The sequence below is a fragment of the Triplophysa rosa genome, linkage group LG3, assembly GCF_024868665.1.
Source record: "Triplophysa rosa linkage group LG3, Trosa_1v2, whole genome shotgun sequence".
Classification (NCBI taxonomy): Eukaryota; Metazoa; Chordata; class Actinopteri; order Cypriniformes; family Nemacheilidae; genus Triplophysa; species Triplophysa rosa.
Window position 1 is genome coordinate 7,579,202 of NC_079892.1, and position 27,760 is coordinate 7,606,961.

A 27,760-nucleotide genomic window follows, 5' to 3' on the forward strand; every position below is an offset into this window, starting at 1 on the left:
AAATCCTGCAGGAATTCAAGAGGATTTTGGTTCTATGTTCAGGGATCCTGCAGGGTTTTTTGTGAGGGTTATTTGAATTTAAATTCCTAACAGCATTTCCTAAAACAGATATATAAAAAATGTACTGTATTTACTTTAAATGAAGTATGTAGGCACAGGTATGCACGAAATGCGTCAGTCCATGGTCACATGTAAACAAACCAATGGCGTCATCATCGTGCGCCCATGTCATTAAACCGGATGCTTGTTTTTAACCATTAGTTTTTACGCTGTATTTGTGTAAATAACATTGAGTTTTACAGTGTTATCTGCAACAAATGTTGTGATTTAGCACTCCGCAACGTTTGTAAATTACAATGTAAAAATCTGAGAAATAATGTTTACACATCAGTAATTAAATAGTCCGCCGATTTAAATCGCAGCAGTTAAATAGCTAAAACAGGATAAGAAAGGTACGTTTTACGAATTTGTTAAATGTTAAAACGATTTGCACCGTGTCTATGCGTTATGCTTAGATGTGTATGTCTTTATATTATTGTATGTGTTTGTTGTGTTTTGTTTTCTTGTTTGAAAGGTTTAGTGTGTTGACCACATAAATCCAGTGCACCATGGGTGCTGAACAGAGTGGAGATGCTGAACACAAGCATTCAGACTTCAATACTTCAGGTACTGAATATTATATAAATACATTACAAACACTTGTCACTTTTTATTTGAATGTAATACGATTGTTTATATGTCATATGTTTATGTTGAAATTGTGATTTTGTATTATAGATGTTATGATCAAAGTATTTCTTATTATCTATGTTCTGTCTGGGTTTACATAATTTTCTTTTAGTAAGTTCATTCATGTTGTTGTTTCAGTTGTACCTTCTCCAGCAAAGCAAAGAGCCAAAATGGATGACATAGTGGTTGTGGCTCAAGGAACACAGTCATTACGGAACATCCATAATGATCCAGATGTCATAAAGCTACAAGAAATTCCCACCTTTCAGCCTCTTCTTAAAGGTACATAGCATCTCTGGCTTAAACAGATATTAGTGCCAACAACAGCACATATTTTGTCTAGAGTGCTTTTTATAATCAATTCAATACAAATATTGCCATTAAAGCAACACTTTAGAACTTTTGCTCACGGCTCCCCCATGTGGTTGATAAGCGCAATTGTCTGTCACCAGTGTCGTAAATAGTGTTGCTGTATAAGCTTTCCCGGGCATTGTAATATACGTGAATTTATTTACTAATCTGATGAAACTGGCGAATGCAGAAAAGTCATTTAGAAACCATGTGGAACTCTTCCGCAGGCAGGGGATGGGGGGGATGGGGGGCTGTGCGTACCGACCTGAACACAGAACTTACACAGTGTGGTTGTAGCCGCTATTGAGCAAGAGTCTGATATTATTGAGCCTGACATTGCTGTTATCTCTTCAGGTGTACTCAGTGGGCAAACATCCCCCAGCACTGTTTGTTTAGAAAAGCTAGATTCTGCACAGGTACTACAGCTGTGTGTCCGATATCAAGATCATTTACACCAGTGTGCAGAGGCTGTCGCCTTTGACCAGAACGCTCTGGTCAAGAGGGTCAAAGAGGTAGCACTTCTATCATTTCTGTTCAATTATTCACAAATGTTCATTTTTGGTGGACTATACCTTTAAGACGCCTGTACAATACTAACTTGTGTTTTGGTCATCCTGTGACCTCTCCACAGATGGATCTTTCCGTGGAGGCACTTTTCAGCATCATGCAGGAGAGACAAAAACGTTACGCCAAGTATGCCGAACAGATCCAAAAGGTCAATGAGATGTCCATGATTCTGAGACGCATCCAGATGGGCATTGACCAAACGATACCACTGATGGAGCGTCTCAACAACCTTCTACCTGAAAGTGAGCGTCTGGAGCCCTTCAGCATGAAGCCTGATGGAGACATTAAATAGCGTCCAGCATCACATGGAGCCATGCTAACAAAGTGGCGTTGTACAGAATGACTGGTGCTTTGGTCTTTTTCGTTTTGGACTCTGAGAAGCTTGCTGTCTGGATCTAGCCATAAAAACGTTATGTGTTACATATTGTAAAAAAATGTCAAAATGGTAAAGGCATGTATGTGTACATATCTACCTGTTAGTCTTAAAATAGTGCTTTTAAAGCACGATAACATATAGTTTTGCCTAATTTAAAACCAAATTTAATTAGAAAGAATGATTCACTAATAATATGATGCTCTTGCACTTTAGAGGTCATTGCTAAAGTTACTGGCATTAAATTGTTTTTTTTTACACTTTCTGTCTTTACAGCTGTTTTATTTTTAGTAACACTAGGGAAGAGCAACACACAAGTAATATTGTGTTTAAACTAAAGTAATAACATCTGACGTTGGGTCATAACCTACAAGTGATGACAATTGCATAATTGATCATTTATTCATCTTAACATTGGCCTCACTAAAACTGTAACTTCAATATCAACAAACAAATATGTTCTGAAATATAAAATATTAAGAGGAAATAACTTAAATGGTGGTCATTTTAGGCATAATATGTTTGTGTTGGAATCTAAAATTATTATAATATTTTAGATAATTATACATTTTATGTAATTCCTTGTTATACATAGGTTGTATCTTAAATGAGATATTTGTACATGACAATATTTGGAGGGCATAACATTTAAATCTAATATAAATGTTATTTAATTACCCCAAAAATATATTTAAATAGTTTATGCAACGTTATATGGCATTAGATTTGAACTTTTTGCTCGAAATTGACGTTTTTATAGAAATAAACCGTTTACTCTCCGTTCCAGCAGGCGGCGACAAAGAGCTATGACAATCACAACTGAGTGAGAGCTAAACAACACTGACTGGGCTCATGTGAACTGCTAATCTGTGTTAACAAATACCACCCCCTTTTTAATGTAATCCATGCCGAGTCAAATTGTAAATCAATAATAAAGCTGATAAACAGCATTAATAATGCGACGACTGGGCTCAGTGCAGCAGAAAATCCCATGCGCTTTTTTGACAGAGGTGAGAGACGAGCCGTCCAGAAAACTTGACTTTCAGGTGGGTAAAAATATCTATCTACGTTTATGATACATTTCGCATGACCACTTAAGCCCTTTAAATGTTAATACTAAAGAACAATCGCAAAACAAAATAATATAGATCTACTTGAATATGGCGCATGTCTACGGTCCGGAGTGGCAGCGTCATCTTTTTATTTATGTCTTTAATTTTTAGCTAGTTTGTGCATTGTAGCACGTGTTGTCAGCAGCGAGACACATTTATAAATAGTAAATCATGTGTGAATAAAATACACTATGCATTTCGTATACCGTGGATTAGGTAATATTCTTCTTATTGGTCAGTGTTTGACAGGTCACGTGATGCTCTCTCTCTTTAACTAACGCACACGGTTATTCGTGTTCAGCAGTTTCAGGTGGTCGCCACTGAGACCCTGAACCCAGCAGCTCTTGAGTTAGATATTCACTGCGCAACTGCGACGGAAAAGATTGATGGCACGTGCTGCTACGTCACCAAATACAGAGGTATAAAAGTCATAAGAAATCGAACATTCTCTACTCTATGAATTGTATATTATTCCTATTTGACTTGAATTTTGGCAGTAAAATGACATGATGTTTTTCTTTGAAGGGGAACCGTATCTCTGGGCCCGCTTAGATCGGAAACCAACCAAGCAAGCAGACAAGAAATTCAAAAAGTATCAATTTTCTCAGAAGACCTGTAAAGGTATTTTCCCTGACCTTTATTTTTGTAAAATGTCGGCTATTTGTCTCGTGTCACATACCTTTATGCATTTGGCAGATGCGTTTTTACAAAGTGACTTACAGTGCAATTAAGTAAACGGTCACAAACCAAAGCATCGAAAACATTTTTTTTTTAAGTTTTAGTTTTTCTCCTAAAACAGGCTTTGTGTGGAATGTAGAGGATGATTTCAGAGAAGTGCCCGAGTCCTGGATCCCTGCTCACAGAGTTCAGCATGAGAATGGTCATCCGGTGCCCGATGAACACGGACACATTCCAGGTCATCTGATGTCTCTTCTTTCATTCTAGTGTCCGTGTACAAGAGACATTTTGTGACATGGTAATATCCTTTTCTCACGAAGGCTGGGTTCCGGTTGATGGTACCAACAAACAGTACTGCTGGCACGCCTCTGTGGTTAACTATCCCGCTGGTGTGGCACTTGTCTTGAGGGTACAAGAGGAAGATGAGTGATTGCTTGAGATTGTCAGCGTCCCTTTGGCAGACCTCATGGAGCAAACCCTAGAGCTCATCGGCACCAGTGTTAACGGAAATCCATATGGCAAGTATTGAGAAAACTTGACAAAATATTATCTGTGCATGCATGCATGCTTGGCTTTCAGATGATCATTAACTGTGGAATTCTGTAGGTTTGGGAAGTAAGAAACATCCGGTCCATGTTCTGGTACCCCACGGGATCCTTAAGATCATAAACCCTTCTCCAGTGGAATTTCAGCAGCTGCAGTCTTGGTTTCAGAAATGTCAAGAGGGGCGAGTGGAAGGAATTGTGTGGCACTGCAATGATGGGACGCTTGTAAAGGTAAATCCAAAAAGATTTGTTCTTCTTTAGCTTCATTAGATTAAATCACATGAATAAATGACTTTTCTCCAGGTACATCGGCATCACCTTGGTTTGAAATGGCCGGTTGACGACACCTTCCTTAACACCAGACCTGTGGTCATCCATGTAGACATTACAGAGCCTGATCTAGATGTCTCGGGCAAGGACTTGTTCCAATTATTTTCCAAAATAAATGGGCAACACGTTAGCTGCATACGGGACATCCAGTTTGAACCCTCATCCTCTATAGAACCGATAAACATTCCAACTTAGTGCTCACATCTGGTTTAAACTGTCTTCAGCTTTAAGTACTTTTGTCAATTCTTAATAATGCCAAGAGGTTCAAACATCTTTATTTATCTCCCCAACCATGCAAAATGATGTGTGTGGTTTTTAGTAATGCTTACAAATTTTGCATTTTTTTCCTGACTGCAAGTTTTTTTTTCATTATTTTGTTAAAGTAGTTTACTCTGTTTATCATCATGATTGTATAAACTTAACACCATTAAGCATTTTTTTATTATATGTAAGGACTCAGATATGAGGCAGAGATGGTTAGATTTGATGTAAAAGGCAAACCTTTCATTTAATGTAAATAAATACATTGCTAATAACATCACAAATCACAAATATTGTAAAACCTACAGTATAAACAACGAATATTTTACTAAAAATATATGCACCTACTTGATATAAAACATTGTAACCTAAAAATAAAAAGCAGGTTCTACATTGTCAATGTACATATTTCGATTTGAATTGTGCAGTAACAAAATATACAGCTCAAGTTATCTTGTACTACTATCTCTATAAATCAGTAGATGTCTTTTAGCTAATAGATACATCGACTGGAATTTCGACAGCCACCCCAAACCGATCAGACAGTTTTTTCAGCTGCTCCTCAAGCACAATGTTTTTCTTCAGCTCCAGATTGTAGTTGAACTTTAGATCTTCAAGTTCTTCGAAAAATGTCGGGTCGAAGTTTTCCAACTCTCGAGTGAGTCTTCTTAATTCATCCTTCAAAAAAGAGAAAACATTTATGACACTAAAACTCTCACATTTTAGATTAGTGAAATGTTTTTCACAAGAGTATCCTAGTGTACCTGTAATTTCTTTTTCTCATTTTGTGCTGTTTTAATCTGCTCCTGGAGCTCTTTGTACCCTAGAAAGAGGACATGTGCCAAACGAAATGAACATTGAAAAATTGCAGATACAACAAATGCACATTTTAATGAAATGTCGATAGTGAGCCTACCTGGCCCTGTCCGGCTGGTTCCAAACTGCTCATCGTATCTTTGGATCTGACGAAGAAGTTGAGCTTTCTCCCTCTCAAGCTGTTTATTGGCCAATCTGAGTGAGACATATTTGACAAAATGACAAGAGAGTTCTCTGTAAAATGTGGAGTTTACTGACATACCCGCTGTTATTTACCTCATTGACTGATATTCTTTGGCAAGACCTTCATCCGTTGTTGCCTCTATAGGAACGTTTTTTAGGAGATCTACCTGTTATAAACATTAACAAATAAAACTCAAGGATAAAGCAAAACTGCCCTGTTATATTTTGACATGCGTTCACTGTACAGTAATGATATACAGTAGATGTAGAACCATGATTTAAATGAGGAACATCTCACTTGCTCCTTCAGCTGGATGATGGTATTTTGTGTAGATTGCCGTTTCTCGTTTGCTTCTTTTAGTTGCCCTTTCAGCTCCGATATGGTGGAGTTTTTCTTGCTGATGTCACTTTCCAGTTCTTTCATTTTATTCTCAAATAGTCTGTTGAGAAAAAAGCATGATATGAACTTGCATGACGAAGACTATTTTCTCAGAATGTAAATAGATATGTAGTACCTGGTGACCACAGAAGATTTCCAGGTCTTTCCGTCTGCCCCCTCTAGCCCCTTTGACTGGGCTAATAAAAGCCTCTGATTGGTCTCCTCAAGCTCCGCCCGCAACTTCTCATTAGTTACTTCAAGGCTCGCCTTTGTGACCCTCAGTTTTTCTGCGGCCTCTGTCTCCTGCAATTTGAATAAAATTTGTATGAAGATTTAACCTAGATTTAATTTTTAATTGTCATGGAAGTTATTAAATGAACAAAAACCTTTTTGATATCTTTACGCAATCGTTCGTTTTCCATCATGATTTTCTCAATGCCTTTAGTTTTTGACCCCAGTCTTGAGTTTAGCTGTTCCTCTAGTTTTCCTTTCATCTTTTCATATTCTGACTGTAACAAAACGAAGAAAAGTTATACGGTGTATGTAACTGCAGAGTCTCTTTCTTATTTTCACAATCCAAGTTGTCCCAAGGAAAAGCCAGATTATCTTTACAGAAATGTCACACTTTTGTATATCATTTCATCTTAAAAGACTTCATAAAACAAACCTTAATTTTCTCATGATCCCGTTCTAACATGGTAAGCTGCTCCTGAACTTTGGCCGCTGGCGCTTTTTTCAAGCTCTCGTTTTCTCTCTGAACTTTCTCCACCACCTTCTTCATCAGTCCGATGGTCTTCTCAAGCTCAGGTATGGTTTTCCCACTGCACCCAGACTTTACAAGGAGAGCAAAATAAATGAATGAAGAAAGTGAGAGATTCATGCAAGAAGATGTCAAGGATGCAATAACATACCCCACGAACATGAGCGAGCTTCCTTTCAACCTCAGCTTTCTCCTTCTTTAGAACGTCACACATCTCTTTCAGATCAGACACTTGATCCTTTACATAACAGAGAAAGCGGTAGTAAACATTTTTTATAATACTAATAATAACAACAATTACTAATTATAATACTAATATAATTATGAATAATGTATTCATATTTAATTTATTAATATAATTGTATTATTAATAGACATTATAATTAATTATAATTAGCATTTTACATTTAATTTTTTGAAATGTGCTTGCTTGTTAAATAAATAAAAAATGTAAAAAGTATAGAATAAATAAATAAAAGTTTTACTGTACTTTTAGTCTAGGGAGGTCCTTGTTTGCTTGTTCCAGTTGAAAGCGAAGCTCCAGGTTCTCTGTAGACAACTTGAGGTTCTCCTTCTGGAGCTCATGTTCTCTTTGTGATGGAGTACCAGAACCTCTGCCAGATGTCTGCAGCAACAAAGAAAACATCAACGTCATACACAAGACAACAAAGACAAGCGACCTGTTCAAAAGAAGGGACCAATTTACTGTGGCAAATATATTTGGAGAATAGAGATGATGCAACAAGAAGATAAAGTTTGCGCTACAACACGACAGCAGACATGGCTTCGGTTCTGGAAGGGTAAACTCACAAGCTGGAAGCCAACACAGCTACAGGACGGGACACTGGAAGCTTTACAGCAGCAGTTTCTTGGGATATCCTACAGATGACTGCGGCATGTACCTTGGGAAGTTTACGAGCCTCCGTTTTGCTTTTCCATATGTGTTTTTTGTCATGAGGGACGGTCAACTCCGATTCTAATGGTTCAAGAAGGTTGTCTGTGACATCAAGATCATCTTCAGCAATGTTCAGATCTGTATTGGTGCAAGCTTCCAAGTCTTCATTTGAAACAGCACTTGGATCCTCATCTGGTTGTGTGACAATCTCAGTTTTAGGTTCCTCAGATGTCAACGTTGTATCTAAGATCCTTCTACTGCCAAGTGCCGATTCTTCTTCCTTGAGTTCTTCAGACTGTGCTGATGTTTTCAGATCGTGACTTGGCTCACCTTCGGGCATCTCGACATGCTGTTTTTCAGACTCGATCTCTTGCCTTTCTTCTTCTTGTTGGACCTCTTCACGTTGTTCTTTCGATCTCTCAGTCTTGTCCATTTCACCCTCGTCCAAAACCTTCTGTGTCATCTCATGTGTAGCACCTGACTCTACATTCTGTCCCTCTTCATCAGTTTTAGTCTCTTCTAACGTTTCGTCCAGACCGCTTTCAGTAACAGGTTCATCTACTTTACCATCTTGGGGCTCATCTGCTTTCTCGCGGTCTTCATCGACAGATCCCTCTTCTTGAGCTTCATCTCCTCGTTCACTTTTGTCAGCGTTCATCGGATCTTCTGATTCACCTACAACACTTTCTCCTACATTAACTGACTGTCCCATCACATTTGTTGTACTCTGTTCTATAGTTGTAAAGTTTACTGATGTTTCAGTGTGTTTATGTTTTGGAGACTGAGGTTGTTCAGCTTCACTAATATCAAAACCCATAAGATCAACAACATTTGAAGAACAACTAAGATGAGATGGTGACGCCCACTGTTTGTTCTTCATGTTTAGAGGTGTGGAGAAAGAAACAGGTTGAGAGGAAGAGTGATATTTGCAAGAAGGCATGAGTGAAATGAGTGATAAAGTGTTCAAATGTTGTTAAAAAAAACAGTTGTTGTATTAAAAAAAATAGAGCAGCACTTACAGATGGTCTTGATAGAGGCTCTTTGGACAGTTGGTTCTCAAGAGAGAGAAGCCTCTCCTCTAGATATTGATTTCTAATGGTGATGTCCTCCATCGCAGCATCACGTGGTAAAGCCTGCTGTTGCCTAAACCAACAACCATACACTTTTATTTGTGCAGCAAAAAAACAAAAACATTTTTGAAGTAAACACATTGCTTTCAATGTACCTGATCATTTTGATTTGTTGCTCCAGTTCAGAATTTCTTCTTTTCAGTTCCTCGATCTCTCGGTCGGCCTCCAGGGTCCGTACACCGACGACCTGGTCTGCAGTCACTCCTTTGGTTTTTAGTTTTTTCTGCAGACTTAACTTCTCCTGCTCCAACCTTTATAGACATTGATCGCCATTCCAATATTCAGTGTGAATCTACACTTTATCTACACATTATTCATTTGTATAAAACCATACAAATTATACTCATATAGTTTAAATGTATAACATTTGCTTGGTATTTTTAGGAATCCTTTATAAATATTTATAAGATTAGTATTACGGCTCAGACCTGCTGTAAAGTTCCTTGATGGTTGTTAACTGCTTAGACAGAGAATCCACTTCCTTCTCCTTCTCTTTAAGAACGTTCCGCACCTTCTCCATCTTGCCCTGCCACTTTTTACCCTCCTCCCATCGCAATATTTCTTCTTTAGTGGACTACAAATATAAAAATACACAAAACACAATGACAATCAAATAGTTTATGATATTAAAAAATAAAACACTTTAGACATAGATTTTACAGTATTTTTCCATCATCGTGATTGTGAGGAATGCAAAGCAAACAACATCAACAGATCACAGTAACATTACAGAGACTATAATTAAGGGCCAAAGATTTTTAATTCGGTAACCTTGTCTTCCTTCAAGGTGCTTTTTCTCTCTGTGGGCTCTGAGACGCTCTTCCTGTCCAGCTCCTGTTCTAACTTACGGATCTTCTTCTGAAGAGCTTCTACTGTGGGACCGTCACTTTCAACCTGAGCCTGCACACAGATAAAGAGGAATCTTGTTTTAATACATGGTTATAATACTGATCACAATGTCTCGAAATAGTCATGGGAAATTCATGACAATACAAAACTGACCGAAGAATGTTCACATTACAGTGTCGTTACATCAAAAATTCCAATTGAATAAACAGTTTCACGTTTCAAACAGAGATGGCGGTATAGAGACAAAAGTTACAGACGCAATTCATTTAAAGGGTCAGTTCACCCCAAAATATTTTTTTTTGTCATCATTTATACATCCTCATGTTGTTCAAAACCTGCATGTGACTGTTTCTTCTGTGAAACACAAAATGAGATATTTTGAGAAATGTCTCGGTGGTTTTGTGTCCACACAATGAAAGTCAATAGTGGCTAATGTTGTTCGGTTACCAACATTCTTAAACATATCTTCTTTTGTGTTTCACAGAAGAAAGAAGTCATACCGGGTTTGGAATGACATGAGGATGAGTATTTTTAATGACAAACTACTGCTTTTGTAATTCATTATATTTACTGTACATCTAACATGGGTGAACATTCTATAGTGTTACTCAAAACTGCTCAATATTTGACCAAAAAGGCACAATTGCTCCTTTAACCAAACGGACTATGATTATGCAAACGAATGTATAATTACGCTTCTATTCATTTCGTCCCGAGGGCCGTGAACTCTGATAAGAGAGAAGCTGCACAATAGTGTCTAGACGTATTCACTGTCATGAAAGAAGAGCTCTGTTCAACCAGACACTGTGCAGAATCACTTCATTCTCAGCGAGACGTACTGTCCGAGTCTTTGTCTGCTCCATTAGCAGTCATCCAAGAACAGCGTGAAATAAATCTAGTGTCCTTAACTGTATATGATGCAAGCGGACATGAATGAACGCCTCAACTGACCTGTAGGCCACTGCTCAGTCTCTGAACTTTCTTCTTCAGCTCATTCAGCTCATCCTCCAGGGCGTCTTTTTTACTCTGCAGCTTCTTCTGAGACTTCTGGCTTCTCTGAAGATCCTTGTTTAAACTCTCCAGTTCATCTCTCAATGAGTTTTCTCTGGCTTTCACCGCACGCGCGGCATCTTTAGATGCCTGGAGATCTTTGTTGAGGTCCTCCACACGTGCCTGATGAAGACAATGAAATGCAATGATATGAAAGTGTAACACCCACTTTCATGATCCAAGTCGCGTGATCCAAGTCAACGTTGTTTTCACATTTATAAATGGATTGCAGTGGCATTTTTTACCTTTAGCTCTTTCGTCTGCTTGTCGACAATCTGCTGAACATTGAGGGCTTCTTCTTTCTGAACACCGTTGGCAATGATCTGCTGTTCCGCTTGAGATGTCAACTCCGCACGCAGTTCCAGGAGAGCTTTACTGAGAGCCTGAGGAATCGGATGCTTGTCATGGACGCGTGTTATGACAACAATGATGATCTTTATTAAAAGTTGATCTACCTTTAGCTGTTTTTCTTTGAGGGCCATCTGGGACTTCAGACGTTCTACCAGATTTTTCATGGTGTTGGATGGTGACCTGACGTTGGCTTCTTTCTGGGCCTGTAGTTCAGTGCGGAGGTGCTGGAGCTCTTTCTCCATCTGAGTAAGTTGGGTTCTCAGATCTTCAGCCTCCTGAGACACACCTTTCATTTGGGCCGTGTGCCTTTCCTCAAGTCTTAGAATTGAAAGAATGTGAAATGTGAACTTCTACAAACATTTTATTTCAGCTACCAGCGACTAGATTTGAAGCGTTTTGGAGCTTACCTGGCGGTTTCTGCCGCATGCTTCATAGCCTGTGCTGCTGTCACCTGTCTCTGGTGGTCCAGCTCTGCTGTGACGGCCTTCAATTTCTGTGTTATAGAGGACAGTGCATTGTCTTGCTCGGCCACCGTCTGTTCCATTTCGGCCAACCGCAGCAGGTGCTTTGAAGTCGGTACAGTGATGGACGGTTTCTTCATCAGCTCCTAGAGAAGGTCAAAGGAATAGTTTGTTCAATAGTTAGTTGTTTTGGAAACAAACAGACTTGACCATGAGCGTATTCCAGCTTTATAAATAACAGTACCAGTGTAGTCTGTTTGAAGCGGTCCAGCGATGTGTCCATATAGACGTCAAGTTTCTGATGCAGAGCACGGATCTCTTCTGCATGCCTTTTGGTGACATCCTCTTGCTCCTGGAAAAAAGAAAAATATATGACGATAATAGCTTATGTTGGACTATTCAAATAATCAGTATTAAAATGTAGCCGAAGTTCATGTAAGCACCTGTCTAGCCTTTGCTAACAAGTTCTGGTACTTCTTGAGAACTTCTTCTTTCTGATCCAGGCGGTCCTGCAGGTTGCTGATGGTCTGGTGGGCGATCTTCAGGGCGGGCTGGCTTTCGGAGTCCTCATGTTTGCTCAGGTCAGCCAGTAGCTTCTCTCTCTCCGCGGCGGCTGGTAGGCGGAGCCTCAGTTCATTGATCACTTTGTCTCGAGATAAGACGTTTTGTTCTGCTGTCCACAAGGCTGACACTCTTTCATTCAGTTTCTGGTCAGACCAAAGCATATGTATTTTTTAGCATACACACATTTTGTTATGCGTGTTTGACTTTTTTTAAATATTGCTGTATACAGCTATGGAAAAAATGACGAGACTCAAAATTATTTTCAGTTTTTCTGAATTTACTATTTACTGTATAGGTACGTGTTTAGACAAGTTCAAACATTATTTTTTTATGTGATAACCTTGATTTTTATCACAGTGTTTGTCATGCTGTCAGTCTTTCTCATTACTCTTGGATGACTTAATATCACTCCTGAGGCAAAAAATTCAATAGACACTCGACTGGAATGGCCACAATACATCTATAAATGCTAAATAAAAGACAATTTGGAATGGTCTCCTTATTTTGTCCTTATTTCATTTTATAATTAAGACAACATTTCAAATTTTTATTTAGTTTTACATATTTGATTTGATTTCAATGAACAGAAATGTTTTACAACTTTTTTTTAACCCGACAATCACATGACTATTGCATAATGCATGCAGTACCTCTTCCAGAATATTGCAGGTTGTCTTTGTCTCAAGGATGGTACGAACGTGCTCCTTAATTTTTCCAAGAGCAAAGTCTAACTGATGAGCTACAGGCTGACTTGGATCCGGTAGAGAACCTGCGACTTCTTCAAACTAAACCCAAACAAGACAAGTTAAACAATATTTTAGTCATCTACATCATAGAGACAAATATCAAGGGACATAAAATTCTAAACAAATGTTTATATAAAACGTCACATGGCACCTTCTGAGCTGTGTTTAAAATGTCATTCTGTCGTTTCTCATATGTGTCGAGTTGACGCTCCAGTCCCACTTCCCTCTGATCCCAGATCAGTTGGCGCTCCTCTAAAAGCTGATGAAAAAAACCAGCATCAGAAACCAGAGATCATGCAAGCATGTAACAAGAATCTAAATCAAATATCCAGCCGTACATTATTTTGCTGCACCAGCTCTTCTTCCAGGCTGCTGATGGTGCGTTCCTGCTCCGCCACAATGTTCTTCAGGTACTTGATCTCCTCCCTCAGGACACCGAGCTCTCTGGACTGCCTCATTTCCACCAGACGGACATCCTCAAGTTTCTTATGCCACTCACTTACCTTTGGGAGTCGATATTGAAATGAAATGAATGCGTAAAATATTGTGTATTGAAATGATTTTCTTGACTAACATGAGTCACTTTGGTCGGTTTTTAAATAATCATTTTAATCATTTACATTTTGAGTATACTGTTTAAAGCAACACACAATACATACTTTCTGTGCCCCTTTAGCATCCTTCAGCGTCGCCATAAGCTCCTCCAACCCCTTCAGCTTTAACTCCAGCTCTCCTGCTTTCCCTTCCGCTCTCCTTCTCTCCTCTTCGGCCTTCTGTGCCTCCTCCCTGGCCCGCGCCCTGTCCTCCTGCAGGTGGAGCATGGTGCTGGAGAACTTCTCTTGTTGGGCTAACGGCAGAGCTCCGGAGAACTGTCTGCGAAGTGCTTGGATGGTGTGACGGAGGTGTCTGGCTCTCTGGTGCCCCTCTTGCCTCGCGCGCCACAGCGCCTGCTGCTGGGCGTCGAACTGCTGTTCAACGCGAAGTTTCTGGGCTTCGAGTTTCTGCAGGCGCACGTTGGCGGCCTCCAGCCGGCTGATGGCGGTGGTCTCGCTCAGCTGGAGGGCGACGATGTGCTGGTGGAGTTTAGCGATGAGGGTCTTTTCATCAGATTGAGCCTGAAGAGAGGATGTGAAGTAGGAAAAAAAAAAGGAAATTCTGTGTTCATTTACACACCCTCGAGTCGTTCCAGATCTGTATAAATGTATTTGTTCGGATGAACACAGAGAAAGATATTTTGGAAGAAAGTTCTCGGCCACCATTGACCACCATAATAGGAAAAAATACAATAGTAGTCAAAAGTGCCCAAGAACTGTTTGCTTTCCCATATTCTTCAAAATATCTTCTTTTGTGTTGAAAAGAACAGAGAAATTTATAAAGCAATTTATCCCACTATGTTAGTCAATGGTGGCCAAGAATTGTTTGGTTACAAGCATTCTTCTAAATATCTTTCTCTGTGTTCATCAGAACAAAGAAATTTATACAGATTTGGAACAACTTGAGGGTGAGTAAATGATGACAGAATTATCATGTTGGGATGAACTGTTCCTTTAAAAATTAATAAGTTGTTTTTAAAATAGCATAAATCCTGACCTGGTAGTCTAAAATTTGTTTTCTTAGACTCTCAACTTCCTTCTCTCTGGACTGCTGTCTGGATTCTAGTGCAGACACCTGCATTTTCGCCACGTCGGACACTTCCCGCAACCTGAAGGGATATCAGATATGCGTTTTTTCAGGATGTCTTTTCCTTAATATTGCCGTGCACATGCAAACGTTGCATCGTCGCTTACTTGGACGCTTCCATCCGTAGCTCCGCCTCTGTTTTCTCCAATTCTGTGATTCGCTTGCGGTCAGCGTCGCTGATGTGTTTACTGACGCTGTCGGCCAGCTCGTCCCTGAGCTCCCGCTCCGTACGCTGGGCCTCCAAGTTGAATTTTGTGAGCTACACCCGCACACACAAACATAAAAGATTAAATTCATCCGAATGTTGTGAACATCATAACCCAACACTCACATTCAGACCCACCTCAGCAAACTTTGTCTCCAACTCAAGGTTGCGCTCCTCCACCTGTTTGAGAGAGTTCCTCAGGTGCTCGTACATCTTTTGAGCGTGCTCGGCTCTCTGTCTTTCGTTCAGCTCCTTCATCTCCAGTGTGGTGATACGTCTGGACACGGATATGATCTCGCTGTTGGCCAGAGCTTTGGTTGCCTTGTCCATGCTGTTCTCAGCACCTGTGAAGATGAGAAGATCACCATCACTAAAGCTTCTGCAATGAGGTCACGTATCAGGACAGATGTTTAGCATGATTGTGAATACCCCTTAGTGATATTTAGGGGACGTTTACCAGCTGCACTGATGTTCTCCCAGGCCTGCTCCAAAGTGTGAAGCTTCTCTTTGGTGATCTCAAGCTCTTTATTGATGGAACTAATGCGTTCATGCAAGGAGATGTTCTCTTTCTGAAATCAAAAGAGATTTAAGTAAGAGAAACTGAAAGATATGGACTCATAGCTTGGTGGAACTTGAAAGTGATGTACCTCAAGGTGTTCCAAAGTGGTTGTCTTCTGAACGAGGTGATTGTCTTTCTGAAGGAGGTTTCTGTATTTAATAGTGAGCTCGGTGTATTGCTTGTTGGCTTTCTCCAGCTCTGAAGCTGAAACGCTTGCGTCGAGCGATTTCTGCAGGGCGGCCATTTTGAATGCCGCCATTTCCTGAAAGTCAAGCAAGGTTTATAAATGCATGTATCATGATTTTGTCACCACCCACAAACCATTTCCAGATCTTACTCTCATTTCAAAACCTTATGTGATCAAATTTCATGATGTTGAAATCTCATTGGTCTATAAATATGAGCAGATTAGCATCGGTATTGATCGCATATGCAAAGACAAGAAGGACGATGCTAACTTAAAGGGATAGTTCAACCAAAACTGTCATCTTTTACTCACCCTCAGGTTGTTCCTAACTTGTATTACTTTCTTTGTTCTGCTGAACACAAAGGAAGATATTTGGAAGCATGTCTGTAACCAAACAGATCTCACCCCCCATAGTATTTATTTTCCCTATTATGGCAGTAAATGGGGGATGAAATCTGTTTGGTTACTGACATTCATCCAAATATCTTCCTTTGTGTTCAGCAGAACAAAGAAAGTCACTTTTTTATTTTTGGGTGAACTATCCCTTTAAGGACTGATTTACCTTAAACCTCTGTAGGTAACCGATCCTTTCGGTGACCGTGGCCTCCATCTGAGTAAAGTCATCCTTCAGCTTGTTGCTCTCTTTCCTCAAGTGTTGCTCCAACTCTAGCAGAGTCGTGTAACGTCGCGTTAGGCACTTCTCGTTCACCCTTAGAACAGTCATCTTTCGGGCCGTCTCAGACAGATGCCGCTTGGTCTCACTCGGGTCCTTCTCAAGAGTCTCTAGCCAGTGCTGCAAATCAGACAAGATTGAATAAGTGAACAAAATGTGAACAAATTTGAAACCTCAGCTCTAGGTCTGATTTATACCACAGAATTGGATTCTTGATTATGATTGGGTGACACATTTTATAGCCATTTTGAAGGGATAGTTCAACCAAAATGAAAACTCTTTCATCGTTTACTCGCCCTCGTGTCATTCCGAACCTGTATGACTTTCTTTCTTCTGCAGAACACAAAAGAAGATATTTTGAGGAACATTGGGAACCAAACAACATGGGTCCTCATTGACTTCCATTGTATGGACACAAAACCACTGAGACATTTCTCAAAATGTCTTCTTTTGTGTTCCACAGAGGAAAGATTCAAATACAACTATCCCTTTAAATCTTGTCATGTCAAGGATAAAAAAGACCCTTTCAATTGATATCTGTCATATGTCTATGTGGTGTCTCAAGAATCTTACACTATACTCTTTGATTTTCACTGCATCCACTTCCTTTTGTTCCTCCAGCTTGGATTTCAGCTCTGTGAAAGAGTCTCTCTCTTTCTGCCAGGACTCCCTTTCACTAAAGCAGAACAGACCATGTTAAATAATCTTGTGTGATATTTAATATGAAAAATATACAGAATGTGTGTTTGACATACCTTTGATACTCCTTGTACAACAGTCCCTGTTGATGTCGTATCACTGCAAATTTTCTTTTGTACTCTTCAAGAGCTGATCCGAGCTGCTCAACTGAATCTTCTTTGGTTTTGAGCTCCTGAACATCCACAGTTGGAGTCTCATTATTTCATGCTTTACAGAAAAACAGCTGGTTTGCATTATAACATGATGTAGTAACCAAACACACACCTGTAGGAGTTGTACCATGTACTCATTTAGAGCGTTGATGACCTCAGCACTATTTGGCATCATGTCTTCAGGTAGAGTTAATGTCTTGTAAGGGACAAATCTACCGGCCGATTTGCTCATTGATTCAACTTCACCTTCCAAACGTGCAATCTAATCAAAAACACAAAATAGAGAGGTCACTAAAACAGTGTTTGAGAATGTTTTTGAAGACGGCGCTAAATTGGTATTTTTAGCAAGTACAGTACCTTCTCAGTGGCTTTTGTAAGCTGGTTAAGAGTGTTTGCTGCCTCTTCTCTAGCTGCTTTCATCTCCTGTCGTAGCTCTTCATTACGGCCGGTCAGCTGATCTACCTGAGTTCTCAGATGCAGGCTTGTGTCAAACTTTCCCTCTGAGTACTTCATCTCCAAAACCTTGAAAAATATGACACGTGCTATTACACATGCAGTGGTCCAGACAATGACAATCTAGAAGTTGGAATCAAATTTAAGCTTGTAAATAAAGTTTAAGGATTTAGTTTAAATTTGACCGTGTGTATTTTTTTGATGCCCCTGAAGCACAGAATGATTTTGGAATACCACGAATTATCAGATCGTGCAAAACTGCAAACTGTGAAGTTGTCTGTAAAATATAACATGGACACATCAAATACTAATAAAATGTTGCTTAAAAGAATAGTTCACCTTCAAAATGAAAAAAAATGTCATTATTTATTCACCCTGTTGTCATTTTGAACCTGTGTGATTTTCTTTCTTCTGCAAAACGCAAAAGAAGATATTTTGAAAAATGTCAGTAACAAAAAACGATGGTCCCCATTGACTTCTATTGTATGGACACAAAACCAATGCATGTCAATGGGGACCAACGGTTTTCTGTTGTCAACATTCTTCAAAATATCTTCTTTTGTGTTCTGCATAAGAAAGAAAGTCATGCAGGTTTGAAATGACAAGAGGGCGTGTAAATAATGACAGAATTTTAATTTTAATCTATTCCTTTAAAGTAGTTTTGATAAACATTGTTTTGAAATTTCCTAACCCATCTCTTCTCTGAATACTTGACAAATGAGTTGGAAAAAAAAACTTTCTCTCAACAGGTATTGGTCTGGCTGGCTTTTGTTGAAACTAGTAACTTTGTATTAGCACCTATTGTATTATTGCTCCTGTATGACATATCGCTTATTGCTCCCTGAACTCTCTGTTAGTCGCTTTGGATAAAAGCATCTGCTAAATGACTAAATGTAAATTTCATTGCGTCTTTGCTCCGGGTAAACCTACATTGATGAGTCGCTCCAGGCTGGGAATGCTGACGGCTGTCTGTGAAGGTGTTGTCTTCTGAGCATCCTGGATGGCCTGCAAGATCTCCTTCATACCCTGCTCGAGCTGTTTATTCTCATTTAACATTTCATTCACTGCAGGAGAGAGCAGAACATTGCAGACATGGAAAACTTTTTTTAAATTTAAGGTGATTTGATGGTACTCACGTTTGGTTTTGAATTGTGCTGATTCTGTTCTTCTGAGCTCCAGTTCTTTCTCTTTGTTGTTCAGCTCTTTCTGTAAGCGGTCGTTCTAAGAAACACACATATTGTTAAATGTGCTAATTTAGGTAACTGTTTCAATAGAATTAAGCAATTTCAGCGACCTCTGATTGGTTGATGTTTGAGGATTGAGGACAGTGTCGCACTTCATGAAGAGTATTTGATTGAAAAAATGATTGAAAAAAATGACTAAACTTAAAGTCCCAGTGAAATAAAAAATGACAATGCCTATTTTTTCATGAAATATTGTAGCGTTTATTGTAAATAGTTTATCAATGTGGGTCGTTCTTTTATTAAAATTCGTGTGCCCTCATAATCTTTAGTTAAAATCTGAAAATGCACTTCCTTCTTGTAATGACTATCCATCTTAAATGATGCATGTTAGATGGCTTGGGCGGAGCATCCGTTAACTCCTCCCCTTCAACTGTCAGTCTGCTGCCAGTTCCATTTCAAAATGCAACGGTTGTTTTTATACATCCAATCAAATCGCAGAAAAAGACGAAAGCCACGTCCACTATTTTTCTCATTAGAAATTCCATTTCACTCGGAAATGTGTCAAAATATGGAAGTAAAAACGATCGTAACGTCTGGTTCACGGGGACTTTAAGGCCTGTTTACACCAAGGATGATAACAATGACGTTTGATTAAAAATTGTGCTATGAATAAATGTAAATCTGCAGCATGTGAGCTTAAAATGAACAATGTCATTGTCTGGATGCTAATAAAATAATTGCTATCTTTTTAGTCATCGTTTGTGATGTAAACAGGCCTTGCTCCCAGATAAAATCTTACTTTGAGTTTCAGCTCTTCATCAATAGATCCAGAGATGGGTCTCGGTTTAGAAGATCTTGGCTTTTCTTCTTCCTTGTCATCAAGCAATGAACTACTGATTACTGATATGCCTGAAAATAAGAAAATGCCGTTTCAGTATCACAAAAATGGACAATACCACCCAATCATCTGCTTATGTGAACAAATATCACTTACAGAGTTTGCAAGACTTTGGTATTAAGGTCTCACCTTTGTCCTTCACCAGAGCACGAATACGTTGTTTAAGCTCAAGTCTTTCCTCCTCAAGTCGCTCAATCTATGAAGAGTGACAAAAACAGGTAAAGACCCACAGAAGGTCACAAATAAAACTTCAAGATGATCCATAGTTAATCCATATCACCTCTTTCAGCAGAACTTGGTTCTCAGCTTTGTACTGTCTCTGCTTTAAAACCTTTGATCTCCGGAATTCACTCAAATCCAGTTCTTCCTTTGGATTCAAACCTGTGATTGAGTGGATTATTTTTACAGAAAGAAACATTTAAATATGTCATTTTAACGTTCAAATATGAATTGTGAAGGATTAAATGATCACCTATGGGGGATTTTAAAACTAACATGGGATCTGAAAACCACTTGTGTGTCTGGAAGAGGGTAAACTGAGACATGACCGAACACCCCGTCCCGAAGACTGACGCATCTTACCGAGTCGCTCTCTTAGGTCTTCGTTCTCATCGAGAAGATTGTTGATTTTGAGTTCTAGCTGGTTTATATCTTTAATCTTGGTCTCGATTTCCTGGTCTCTGACTCTGATCTGTTTTTTACATTCTTTGATCTCGGTTATAGCGGCTTCCAAACCATCTGTGCCCTAAAATATCAAAAGACAGCGGAGTACTTAACCATGCTATATGAGGGGACTCACCAAATTTGTACTTTCACACAAAAGAAAACCGTTACAGCGATAGCTCCAGTCACCATTCACTTTCATTGTATAAAAAACCCAATGAAAGTAAATGGGGACTGGGGCTGCTTTTTAACGTGAATGCGATTAAATCATGACAAAGTGTACATTTTAGGTAAACTATCCCTTTCAGTGGCTATTTAGGCTATCAGTTTGTAGAAGTTGAACTTACAGACTCATAAAGACGGATTCGAGTGAGGGTGTCATTGAGTTCTTTGTCTTTCTCCTTAGCGTCAGTTTCAGCCAGTTGGACGGCACGCTGAGACTCCAAGACTTTCTTTTCCGCCACCTGAAGCTTAGCGCTCAACTCATCCATCTTACGCTGCTGCACGCTGGAGGTCAGGCCTGCCAATGAATAAATGATCTTAGATAGCCTTGGATTTTGAAGGGCAATAGAAAATTCAATGTGACAATTGCTTTGTAAGTCATATTTCATAAGTGATCAAATATGTAGATTTTTTATGATAACACCACAATTTTTAATGGATGACAGATTAAAGGCCCCCACATACTAAAAGCGACTTGAAAGATGTTACTCTGATTTGATGTTACGTTCATACAGTCACTTTTTAGGATTGACAACCGTATTTACTTACGGGCGTGAGTCTCGAAATGTCCTGTTCACACACCGGTTTAAAGTTGCAGCTTGTATACTGTCTGTTTGAACGAGAAACCGAACTCAAGCCTGTATGGTATTCGCACGCGACGCTTGTAACCATAGTGACTGACGTACACATGAAAGATGGTGCATACGACAGACATCAACAGTCCACAACATTGCTAAAGAGTTCTGCACTGATTCGCTCACTACAACCAGTCATTAACGGCGTGAAACTTCTGCACGCGAATACGTCACATGACGTGACAGACACGCGGTGCGTTCAAAACGGGATATATCGCCCTCCGAAGGGCCCTTCCGAAAAGGGGACACCATACAAAACGTCACTTCAAATAAATAGAAAATGATGTTGTTTTTATCGCTCCTTTTGCCAAGTGAATTTTAAACGGACAAATTAGGAGATACAATTGCGTTTTTCCCTCTAGAGTTTTCACATAAAGAGATTTACTCTTCGAAGGGAGTAGGGCATAGGGATGATCACTTCGGAATGGAACGCTAGGCTAGTTGTTCAGTACGATTCCGTTCACACAGCAGGGCTTCTCCGCAAATGCGGTTGTGAGTCCCGAAAATGTAAAGGTGTGAGTTCGGTTATAGAATACGGTTGTCAAACTCGTAAATAACCGAACTGCGTGTGAACACAACCGTATTAAGAACTCAAATACAGGACTAACAACCGAATTCTGGTGCTGTATGAACGTAGCCTCTGATCAAAATGGGCGGATAAAAACAGCTCACCAGCACAAACTGACTGCTAAAGGAACAGTTCAGCAAAAAAATAAAAATTCTGTCATTATTTACTCACTTTCAAGTTGTTTCAAACCTGTATAAGTTTCTTTGTTTTGCTGCACACAGAGAAAGATATTTGGAAGAATGTGTGTAACCAAACAGTTCAGGGGCACCATTGACTACCATTGTAGAAAAAAAAACTATGGTAGTCAATGGTGCCCCAGAACTGTTTGGTTTCCCACATTCTTAAAAATATCTCCTTTTGTGTTTAACAGAACAAATACATTTATACAGATCTTAAACAACTTGAGGGTGAGTTAACGATGACATCATTTTTGAACTATCCCTTCTAAATACCATCATTTAGCTGTTTCAAACTTTATGTCTGATCGTTAAACAAAGTAGAAATTCTCCACACAAGTACACAAGACGCTGCCATAAACACCCCCGATCACAGACCTCTATCCTTCTTCAATGGCTTTTTCAGCTCCTCGACGAGCTGAGCGTTCTTTTCCATCTCTGTTGTGTACTGCTCCACTTGCTCCGACAGCATCTTGATCTGGTTGTCCCTTTCTTGCACAGCCTTTTGAAGTTAAGCACAAAGTCAACGGCATTAATTAAACTCCCGCTGCGACGGAGCGAGATGAAGCGATATGACGGGAACAGAGGCAGATGGAACACTGAGAATGACACACGCAGAAGAACAAAAGAATGGCAGAGATACTCACGACACACAGTTCGTATATGACCTGACCCGGGCGAGACGGTAATGAAAGAGAATGGAAACATTTGGAAACCAATGAAGCGTTTGAAAGGAAGCAGTAAATATGAATATTAAAGAAACGTGCATTAAACAGAACACATAAATACGTAAAGGCAGGAGACACAATACATTGGAAACACTAAACCAGATCTGAGATGAATCTAGATGGACCGTAATAAAATGAAATGAACTCAACTGTCAAGTCAAGTATTGTGGAAGGAATAGTACCGTAGTACAGTGATGGTATTTTGAAAAACCATAATGTTGTAGTCACACCTGCTGCAGCGCTATGATGTTGCTTTTATCCGAGTCCATCTGGGCAGCTCGAAGTTTCTCTCTCATCTCTCTGATCATCTGTTGATACTCCACGATTTCCATATCTTTCCCTGACAATATCACCTAAAACACATACAAAGATATTTAAATAAGATCTAGATGAACATCTTCAACAACCAGCCAAGAAATTCTGTCATCATTTATTCACCCTCAAAACCAGTATATGATTCTTTCTATTCTTCTGTAAACACACAAAAAAAGACATTTTGAAAAATGTCAATGGACCCCAAGTCAATGGGGTCCAGTGATGTTTGGTTACCACCGTTCTTCAAAATATCTTCTTTTGTGTTGTGCAGAAGAAAGAAAGTCATACAGGTTTGGAATGACATGAGTGTGAGTACATGACGAAAGAATTTTCCTTTTTAGGTGAACTATCCCTTTAACATTTAATACATACGATAAAATGTGAACCCAATGTGAGACTTTTAAATTCACCTCAATACATTCTCAGTTCCCACAGTTGCCAGTGTTTTTTTCTCACATATTGCAAGACTGGTTGAGTGACGTTGGCACAAAAGCAAAGCATTCATTCTTATCTTCATAACTTGTAAAGGTGACTTATTAAAGATGAATGAAAAACCACATGAAAGCAAACCGCGCCATAGCATTGCGAAATGCGATTGGAGCTACTTTGAAGATGTATTTATTTGTCACACGCTAACCTTCCACTCCTCTACTTTGGCGTTAACGGCAGCCATAACCGGGTCATCCTCTTCGGCGCGGGCCTGGATCTGATCGGTTAACTCTCGGACCTTTACGTGACAATAGGCAAACAAGTTCCATTAATGCGGCAACATTAAAGAATATCACCCGCATCATAACAAGCACAAGCGTATGACTTTGATTCAAGAAAAGCTCCACCCTACTGGTGAAACTGCACACATAATATGAATAAAAATTGGATAATTTTTAAATAAAATTATTTATGTGTCACACAACGGAAACAAACAGTTTTGAGCAATCAAGTACAAGAGGTCGCACGGCCACAGCCGTTTTATGTTTTCATAAAACTGATGCTACTTATTTATTAAAACATTATAATGTAAAGTATATTAATGAAATATGAAGCATATAAAAATGATGACAGCACCTGAAACTTTGCCTGGTCTCTCTCTTTTCTCAGCTGATCCATGATGGCATCTGTCTGCTGGACTGCGATCTTCAGCTTGTTGTACTCGTCTGTCATTTTCTCCATCTCTTTGACAGACTCCTCCAGATTCTTCTGCAGGTTTTCGTTCTCGTTCTTCAGGTTGGCAGCCATATCCTCGGCGTGCTGACAATAAGCCAAATACAGTATATTTAGCATAATCTGTTACGAAGGCATTGTGGCAGGCTTAAAGTGATCAATAAAAATTCTGTCATCATTTACTCACCCTCTTGTCATTTCAAACTCTTTCTTCCACAGAACGCCAAAGAAGATATTTTGAAGAATGTTGTTAACTGGCACCCATTCACTTGCATTGGTTTTGTGTCCATATGATAGAAGTGAACGGGGACTAATGTTGCTTGGTTACCAACATTCTTCAAAATATCTTCTTTTGCGTCTGGTGGAAGAAAGTCCAAAAAGGTTTGAAATGACAAGAGGGTGAGTAAATTGATGACAGACGTTTCATTTGTGGGTGAACTATCACTTTAAGGTGTTTTTACCTGCAGGTCCTCCATGCACTGGTAGAGCTGCTGGTTGGCTTTAGTAAGTCTCCTCTGAATTTCATTGCTTTCCTCTCTGGTCTGAAGAGATTCTCGCTGATCTGCTTCCTTTCTGTAGAACTCAATATCCTGTTGGAGCTGTTCATTCTATAGGAAATAATATGATTTCCATTACAATCAAGAACAAAAATCACGTTGCCATTCAAACGCACACATTCCATTTCATGTTTCTAGTCAACAATGTGGCTTTTCTAATTCTGACTAATCTGGGGTCTTACCTGCCTCTTAAACTGCTTTATCTTGAGTGGCCATTGACAGAAAAGGACAGTGAAGGAAGAAAAATATACTGTAATAAGCATGCATGCGAAGAAATCAAAACGGTCTGGGAGGGGACACGGGTACACTTATTCCTGATGTAATCCATCCATGAGTGCAAAGTGTTAATAACAAAAAGCGAAAAGAAGTCGGAAAAATGTAAGATATTCGTTTGCAGGCTCACAAAGGACTGGACTTACTTCTCTTTTGAGTCTTCTGTTCTTCTCCTCTTCCTCTTCAGCACGGAGAGCCAGCTGAGACGCAAATGATGCAATGAATACATTAAGTTATCAATGCTTAACATCGATCTTGCTTTTATATTTGTATACAGCAAAATTGCCAGTGTTAAAAAAGGTTAAATTAACACGCACAGTGTATATATAATCCACACTCTCAAAGTGTGGATTATATAAACACTGTGCGTGTTAATTTGACTTTTTTTAACACTGGCGATTTTACTGTGTATAAGTTTTTGCTTATAAGATTAATGTTCAACATTTTCTGACCCTTTGTTGAACCAGAAAAAAAAGAGGTTGAAAGTGCATCATACCTCCTCGTTGGCTTTCCTCTCCTTGCCCATTTCCTTCTCCAGCTGGGTCACCTCCCTCTCCTTGCGCTCCAGGTGATTCTCTAGCTGGTGAATCTCATCCCGAAGGAAACGTGTGTCCCTCCCTCCCATCCCACGCTGTGCCATCTGGACATGAAGTGAGGTAGATTTAAATACATTGTAAACAAAAAGCCAAGAGCCCAAAACTCTCCATCTGTAACTGACACTGACTGACACCAAGCTGACCAACTCCATGACATTTAATTTATTTCACAAAAAATCACAACACAATTATTAATGTCCTATTGTGTTGTTTATAAATGGCATGGTTATAATAGACAGCGTCACACAGGGAATTAGCAGTAATCTTCTTAAGACTGTCCTTGTAAACAGACGACTCGCAAACGGCAGATGAATACGAAAAATTGGTGACTTATTTTTCATAGCACCAAAAATGAGTTCTTACCTCAAGATCACTTTCCAGTTTCAGGACTTTGGCTTTCAGTTCGTTTTCTGGAATTAATCAATAACATCCATATAACTGTCATGTTAAAACTTATGATAGTGAAAACAAGTTTGTTTTAAATGTTACATTTATAAATAAAATAAGTAAAGGTTTGAAATTGAAATATCAGTCATCATATATCAGTGATGTCATTGCAATATTTGCATACCGAAATACCGAGTCTCTATGTGCCATGATGTGCTATGTGCTTGATCATCCATGGCACATAGTTTAATGGAATGTGAACCATATTCGGGGATCCTCAGTTAATGTTCCTAGATTTACAAAATGTATATTTTATTTATTCATGTATTAACCTTGAGTCTAAGAAAGGTGCTGTATGAATATAAATGTTTATCTGTTTTTTATTTTTATTTATTTGTTGTTTTTGCTGCATTGCAAGCATATCTGAAATGCAAATTTAGTTGTTTTAGGACCAAAAGTAGAATTGACAGTACATACCTATTCTTGCTTGATCAGCACCTGCATTGTCGACAACCTCATAGGCACATTTAATTTCATCCAGTTTCACCTGAGAGTGAACAAAATATAAAAGAGCTATTTAACAAATGAACAGTGGTCTACCTATCTATTATCAATGAATCACTATAAATTAAATACATAAACAGGAACTAATATTACATTTAAATAATTTACTAATGCATGTGGCAGGAATTAATGTTTTGAATTTTTAGATATTGTTTGTGAAAGAGGCAGACTTTACCCTCAAGAGGGCTTGTGAGATTCTAAAGAGCTGAATCACTTTTTCTGATTCCTGCGCTTTCAGGTCCCGTGATTTGACCTACAAGAAAAACACAAGCATGACTGTATGATAAATTCACCCAAGAAATCTTTTTACCCCACATATTCCCATAGTTTATCCCAAATCATTAGCATATAAATAATATATAGCCGACTTCATGACACACAATATAGTATCTGCCTTATCAATTTCACTCAAAACTGCAATATGTTGTTTACGCTTTAACACATACCTTCAAAATCATATCACAGATTTTCTCATCATCGTATCCAAGATCTTCAGGATCAACTCCCATGAGGAGCTCCCAGTCTGCGGGTGCAGGCATCTTTCTGCTCTTGTGTCAAAGAGACCTGCTGTGAACTAAACCCCAAAACCTTTTAGAAGTCACAGGGGTGTTTCCCATCATAAAGTATGGCGCAAACTTTTACATACATAGTAAATATTTGTTATGTATTATTCTTGTTCACTTCATTCACACATAGACGCATTACAGCCCACCGTACGCAGTGTGGGACTATTACAGCCGCAAAGTAACATTAAAAGAATATATATTTTTGTATTGATAAATAAAATAAAAGACATAAACGCATACACAGAAATGAAGCATTCAAACCTTATTGATAATAAACCAGCCTAGCCATCTTGGGTCTCCTTCGCTCTGCTGCTAGGCAACCAGGAAAACAGTCGCAAAGCGGTAGGTCGTAAAGTGTTATCTCGCTGTTTGTCATTTTTGTATCCTCACGCAGTACCTATATTAAGTAATTACAAAAGAAACTAATATGTCAAATATATATGTATGTGTATGCATATGTTTATTGACATAAAAATAAAATAAACATTTTATCTATGTTACTATTATTGATTACCTTTATTCTGACTTT

General features: G+C 39.0%; 3 protein-coding genes across 6 annotated transcripts; 2 read left to right on the forward strand and 1 right to left on the reverse strand.

The window, feature by feature from the left end:
- On the forward strand, positions 1 to 2,444 carry borcs5 (BLOC-1 related complex subunit 5). Its single transcript, XM_057329975.1, has 5 exons — positions 1 to 452; positions 575 to 666; positions 868 to 1,011; positions 1,435 to 1,592; positions 1,712 to 2,444. The coding sequence occupies exons 2-5, from the start codon at positions 609 to 611 to the stop codon at positions 1,937 to 1,939; spliced, it is 588 nt and encodes a 195-aa protein (XP_057185958.1). The 5' UTR covers positions 1 to 452; positions 575 to 608; the 3' UTR covers positions 1,940 to 2,444.
- A 402-nt stretch (positions 2,445 to 2,846) lies between these two features.
- Positions 2,847 to 4,773, forward strand: rlig1 (RNA 5'-phosphate and 3'-OH ligase 1). Of its 2 annotated transcripts, none has more exons than XM_057329931.1 (7): positions 2,847 to 3,066; positions 3,434 to 3,551; positions 3,658 to 3,753; positions 3,932 to 4,048; positions 4,131 to 4,328; positions 4,417 to 4,586; positions 4,659 to 4,773. In XM_057329931.1, exons 1-5 carry the CDS (start codon positions 2,977 to 2,979, stop codon positions 4,238 to 4,240), a joined length of 531 nt encoding a protein of 176 aa, XP_057185914.1. In that variant the 5' UTR covers positions 2,847 to 2,976; the 3' UTR covers positions 4,241 to 4,328; positions 4,417 to 4,586; positions 4,659 to 4,773. The 2 variants fall into 2 exon arrangements, with proteins under 2 accessions (XP_057185914.1, XP_057185915.1); XM_057329932.1 differs by having other exon boundaries at positions 3,437 to 3,551.
- Positions 4,774 to 5,421: 648 nt separating this feature from the next.
- cep290 (centrosomal protein 290) lies at positions 5,422 to 27,573 on the reverse strand. Of its 3 annotated transcripts, XM_057329928.1 has the most exons (54): positions 27,493 to 27,573; positions 27,112 to 27,239; positions 26,841 to 26,918; positions 26,579 to 26,648; positions 26,078 to 26,124; positions 25,615 to 25,758; positions 25,265 to 25,318; positions 24,750 to 24,896; positions 24,193 to 24,375; positions 23,765 to 23,854; positions 23,043 to 23,165; positions 22,732 to 22,752; positions 22,463 to 22,586; positions 20,831 to 21,003; positions 20,403 to 20,565; positions 20,101 to 20,201; positions 19,950 to 20,016; positions 19,722 to 19,831; positions 18,875 to 18,959; positions 18,669 to 18,802; positions 17,643 to 17,807; positions 17,398 to 17,547; positions 17,190 to 17,305; positions 17,008 to 17,110; positions 16,324 to 16,554; positions 15,663 to 15,836; positions 15,473 to 15,584; positions 15,154 to 15,359; positions 14,918 to 15,069; positions 14,721 to 14,832; positions 13,790 to 14,245; positions 13,469 to 13,633; positions 13,282 to 13,389; positions 13,035 to 13,169; positions 12,264 to 12,527; positions 12,065 to 12,172; positions 11,767 to 11,966; positions 11,464 to 11,677; positions 11,254 to 11,391; positions 10,910 to 11,131; positions 9,881 to 10,009; positions 9,538 to 9,683; positions 9,205 to 9,360; positions 8,999 to 9,122; positions 7,575 to 7,709; positions 7,236 to 7,322; positions 6,992 to 7,156; positions 6,711 to 6,833; positions 6,461 to 6,627; positions 6,244 to 6,385; positions 6,039 to 6,112; positions 5,863 to 5,957; positions 5,711 to 5,769; positions 5,422 to 5,624 (listed from the first exon to the last, which is right to left on the reverse strand). In XM_057329928.1, exons 2-54 carry the CDS (start codon positions 27,202 to 27,204, stop codon positions 5,436 to 5,438), a joined length of 7,329 nt encoding a protein of 2,442 aa, XP_057185911.1. In that variant the 5' UTR covers positions 27,205 to 27,239; positions 27,493 to 27,573; the 3' UTR covers positions 5,422 to 5,435. The 3 variants fall into 3 exon arrangements, with proteins under 3 accessions (XP_057185911.1, XP_057185912.1, XP_057185913.1); XM_057329929.1 differs by lacking the exon at positions 22,732 to 22,752; XM_057329930.1 differs by lacking the exons at positions 26,841 to 26,918; positions 27,112 to 27,239; positions 27,493 to 27,573 and adding an exon at positions 26,286 to 26,391 and having other exon boundaries at positions 26,579 to 26,628.
- Between the last annotated feature and the right edge of the window lie 187 nt (positions 27,574 to 27,760).

Excerpts from the sequence above, each read along its gene's own strand:
- borcs5 (XM_057329975.1), top strand. The coding sequence starts at position 609 with ATGGGTGCTGAACAGAGTGGAGATGCTGAACACAAGCATTCAGACTTC. Across the intron at positions 1,012-1,434 it reads CTTTCAGCCTCTTCTTAAAG|GTGTACTCAGTGGGCAAACA; the intron begins GTACATAGCATC and ends TTATCTCTTCAG. Across the intron at positions 1,593-1,711 it reads TGGTCAAGAGGGTCAAAGAG|ATGGATCTTTCCGTGGAGGC; the intron begins GTAGCACTTCTA and ends ACCTCTCCACAG.
- rlig1 (XM_057329931.1), top strand. The coding sequence starts at position 2,977 with ATGCGACGACTGGGCTCAGTGCAGCAGAAAATCCCATGCGCTTTTTTG. Across the intron at positions 3,067-3,433 it reads CCAGAAAACTTGACTTTCAG|CAGTTTCAGGTGGTCGCCAC; the intron begins GTGGGTAAAAAT and ends ATTCGTGTTCAG. Across the intron at positions 3,552-3,657 it reads CTACGTCACCAAATACAGAG|GGGAACCGTATCTCTGGGCC; the intron begins GTATAAAAGTCA and ends TTTTCTTTGAAG.
- cep290 (XM_057329928.1), bottom strand. The coding sequence starts at position 27,204 with ATGCCTGCACCCGCAGACTGGGAGCTCCTCATGGGAGTTGATCCTGAA. Across the intron at positions 17,808-18,668 it reads GCCTGGAGCGACTCATCAAT|GTTTTGGAGATGAAGTACTC; the intron begins GTAGGTTTACCC and ends ATATTTTTCAAG. Across the intron at positions 6,113-6,243 it reads TCATCCAGCTGAAGGAGCAA|GTAGATCTCCTAAAAAACGT; the intron begins GTGAGATGTTCC and ends TGTTTATAACAG.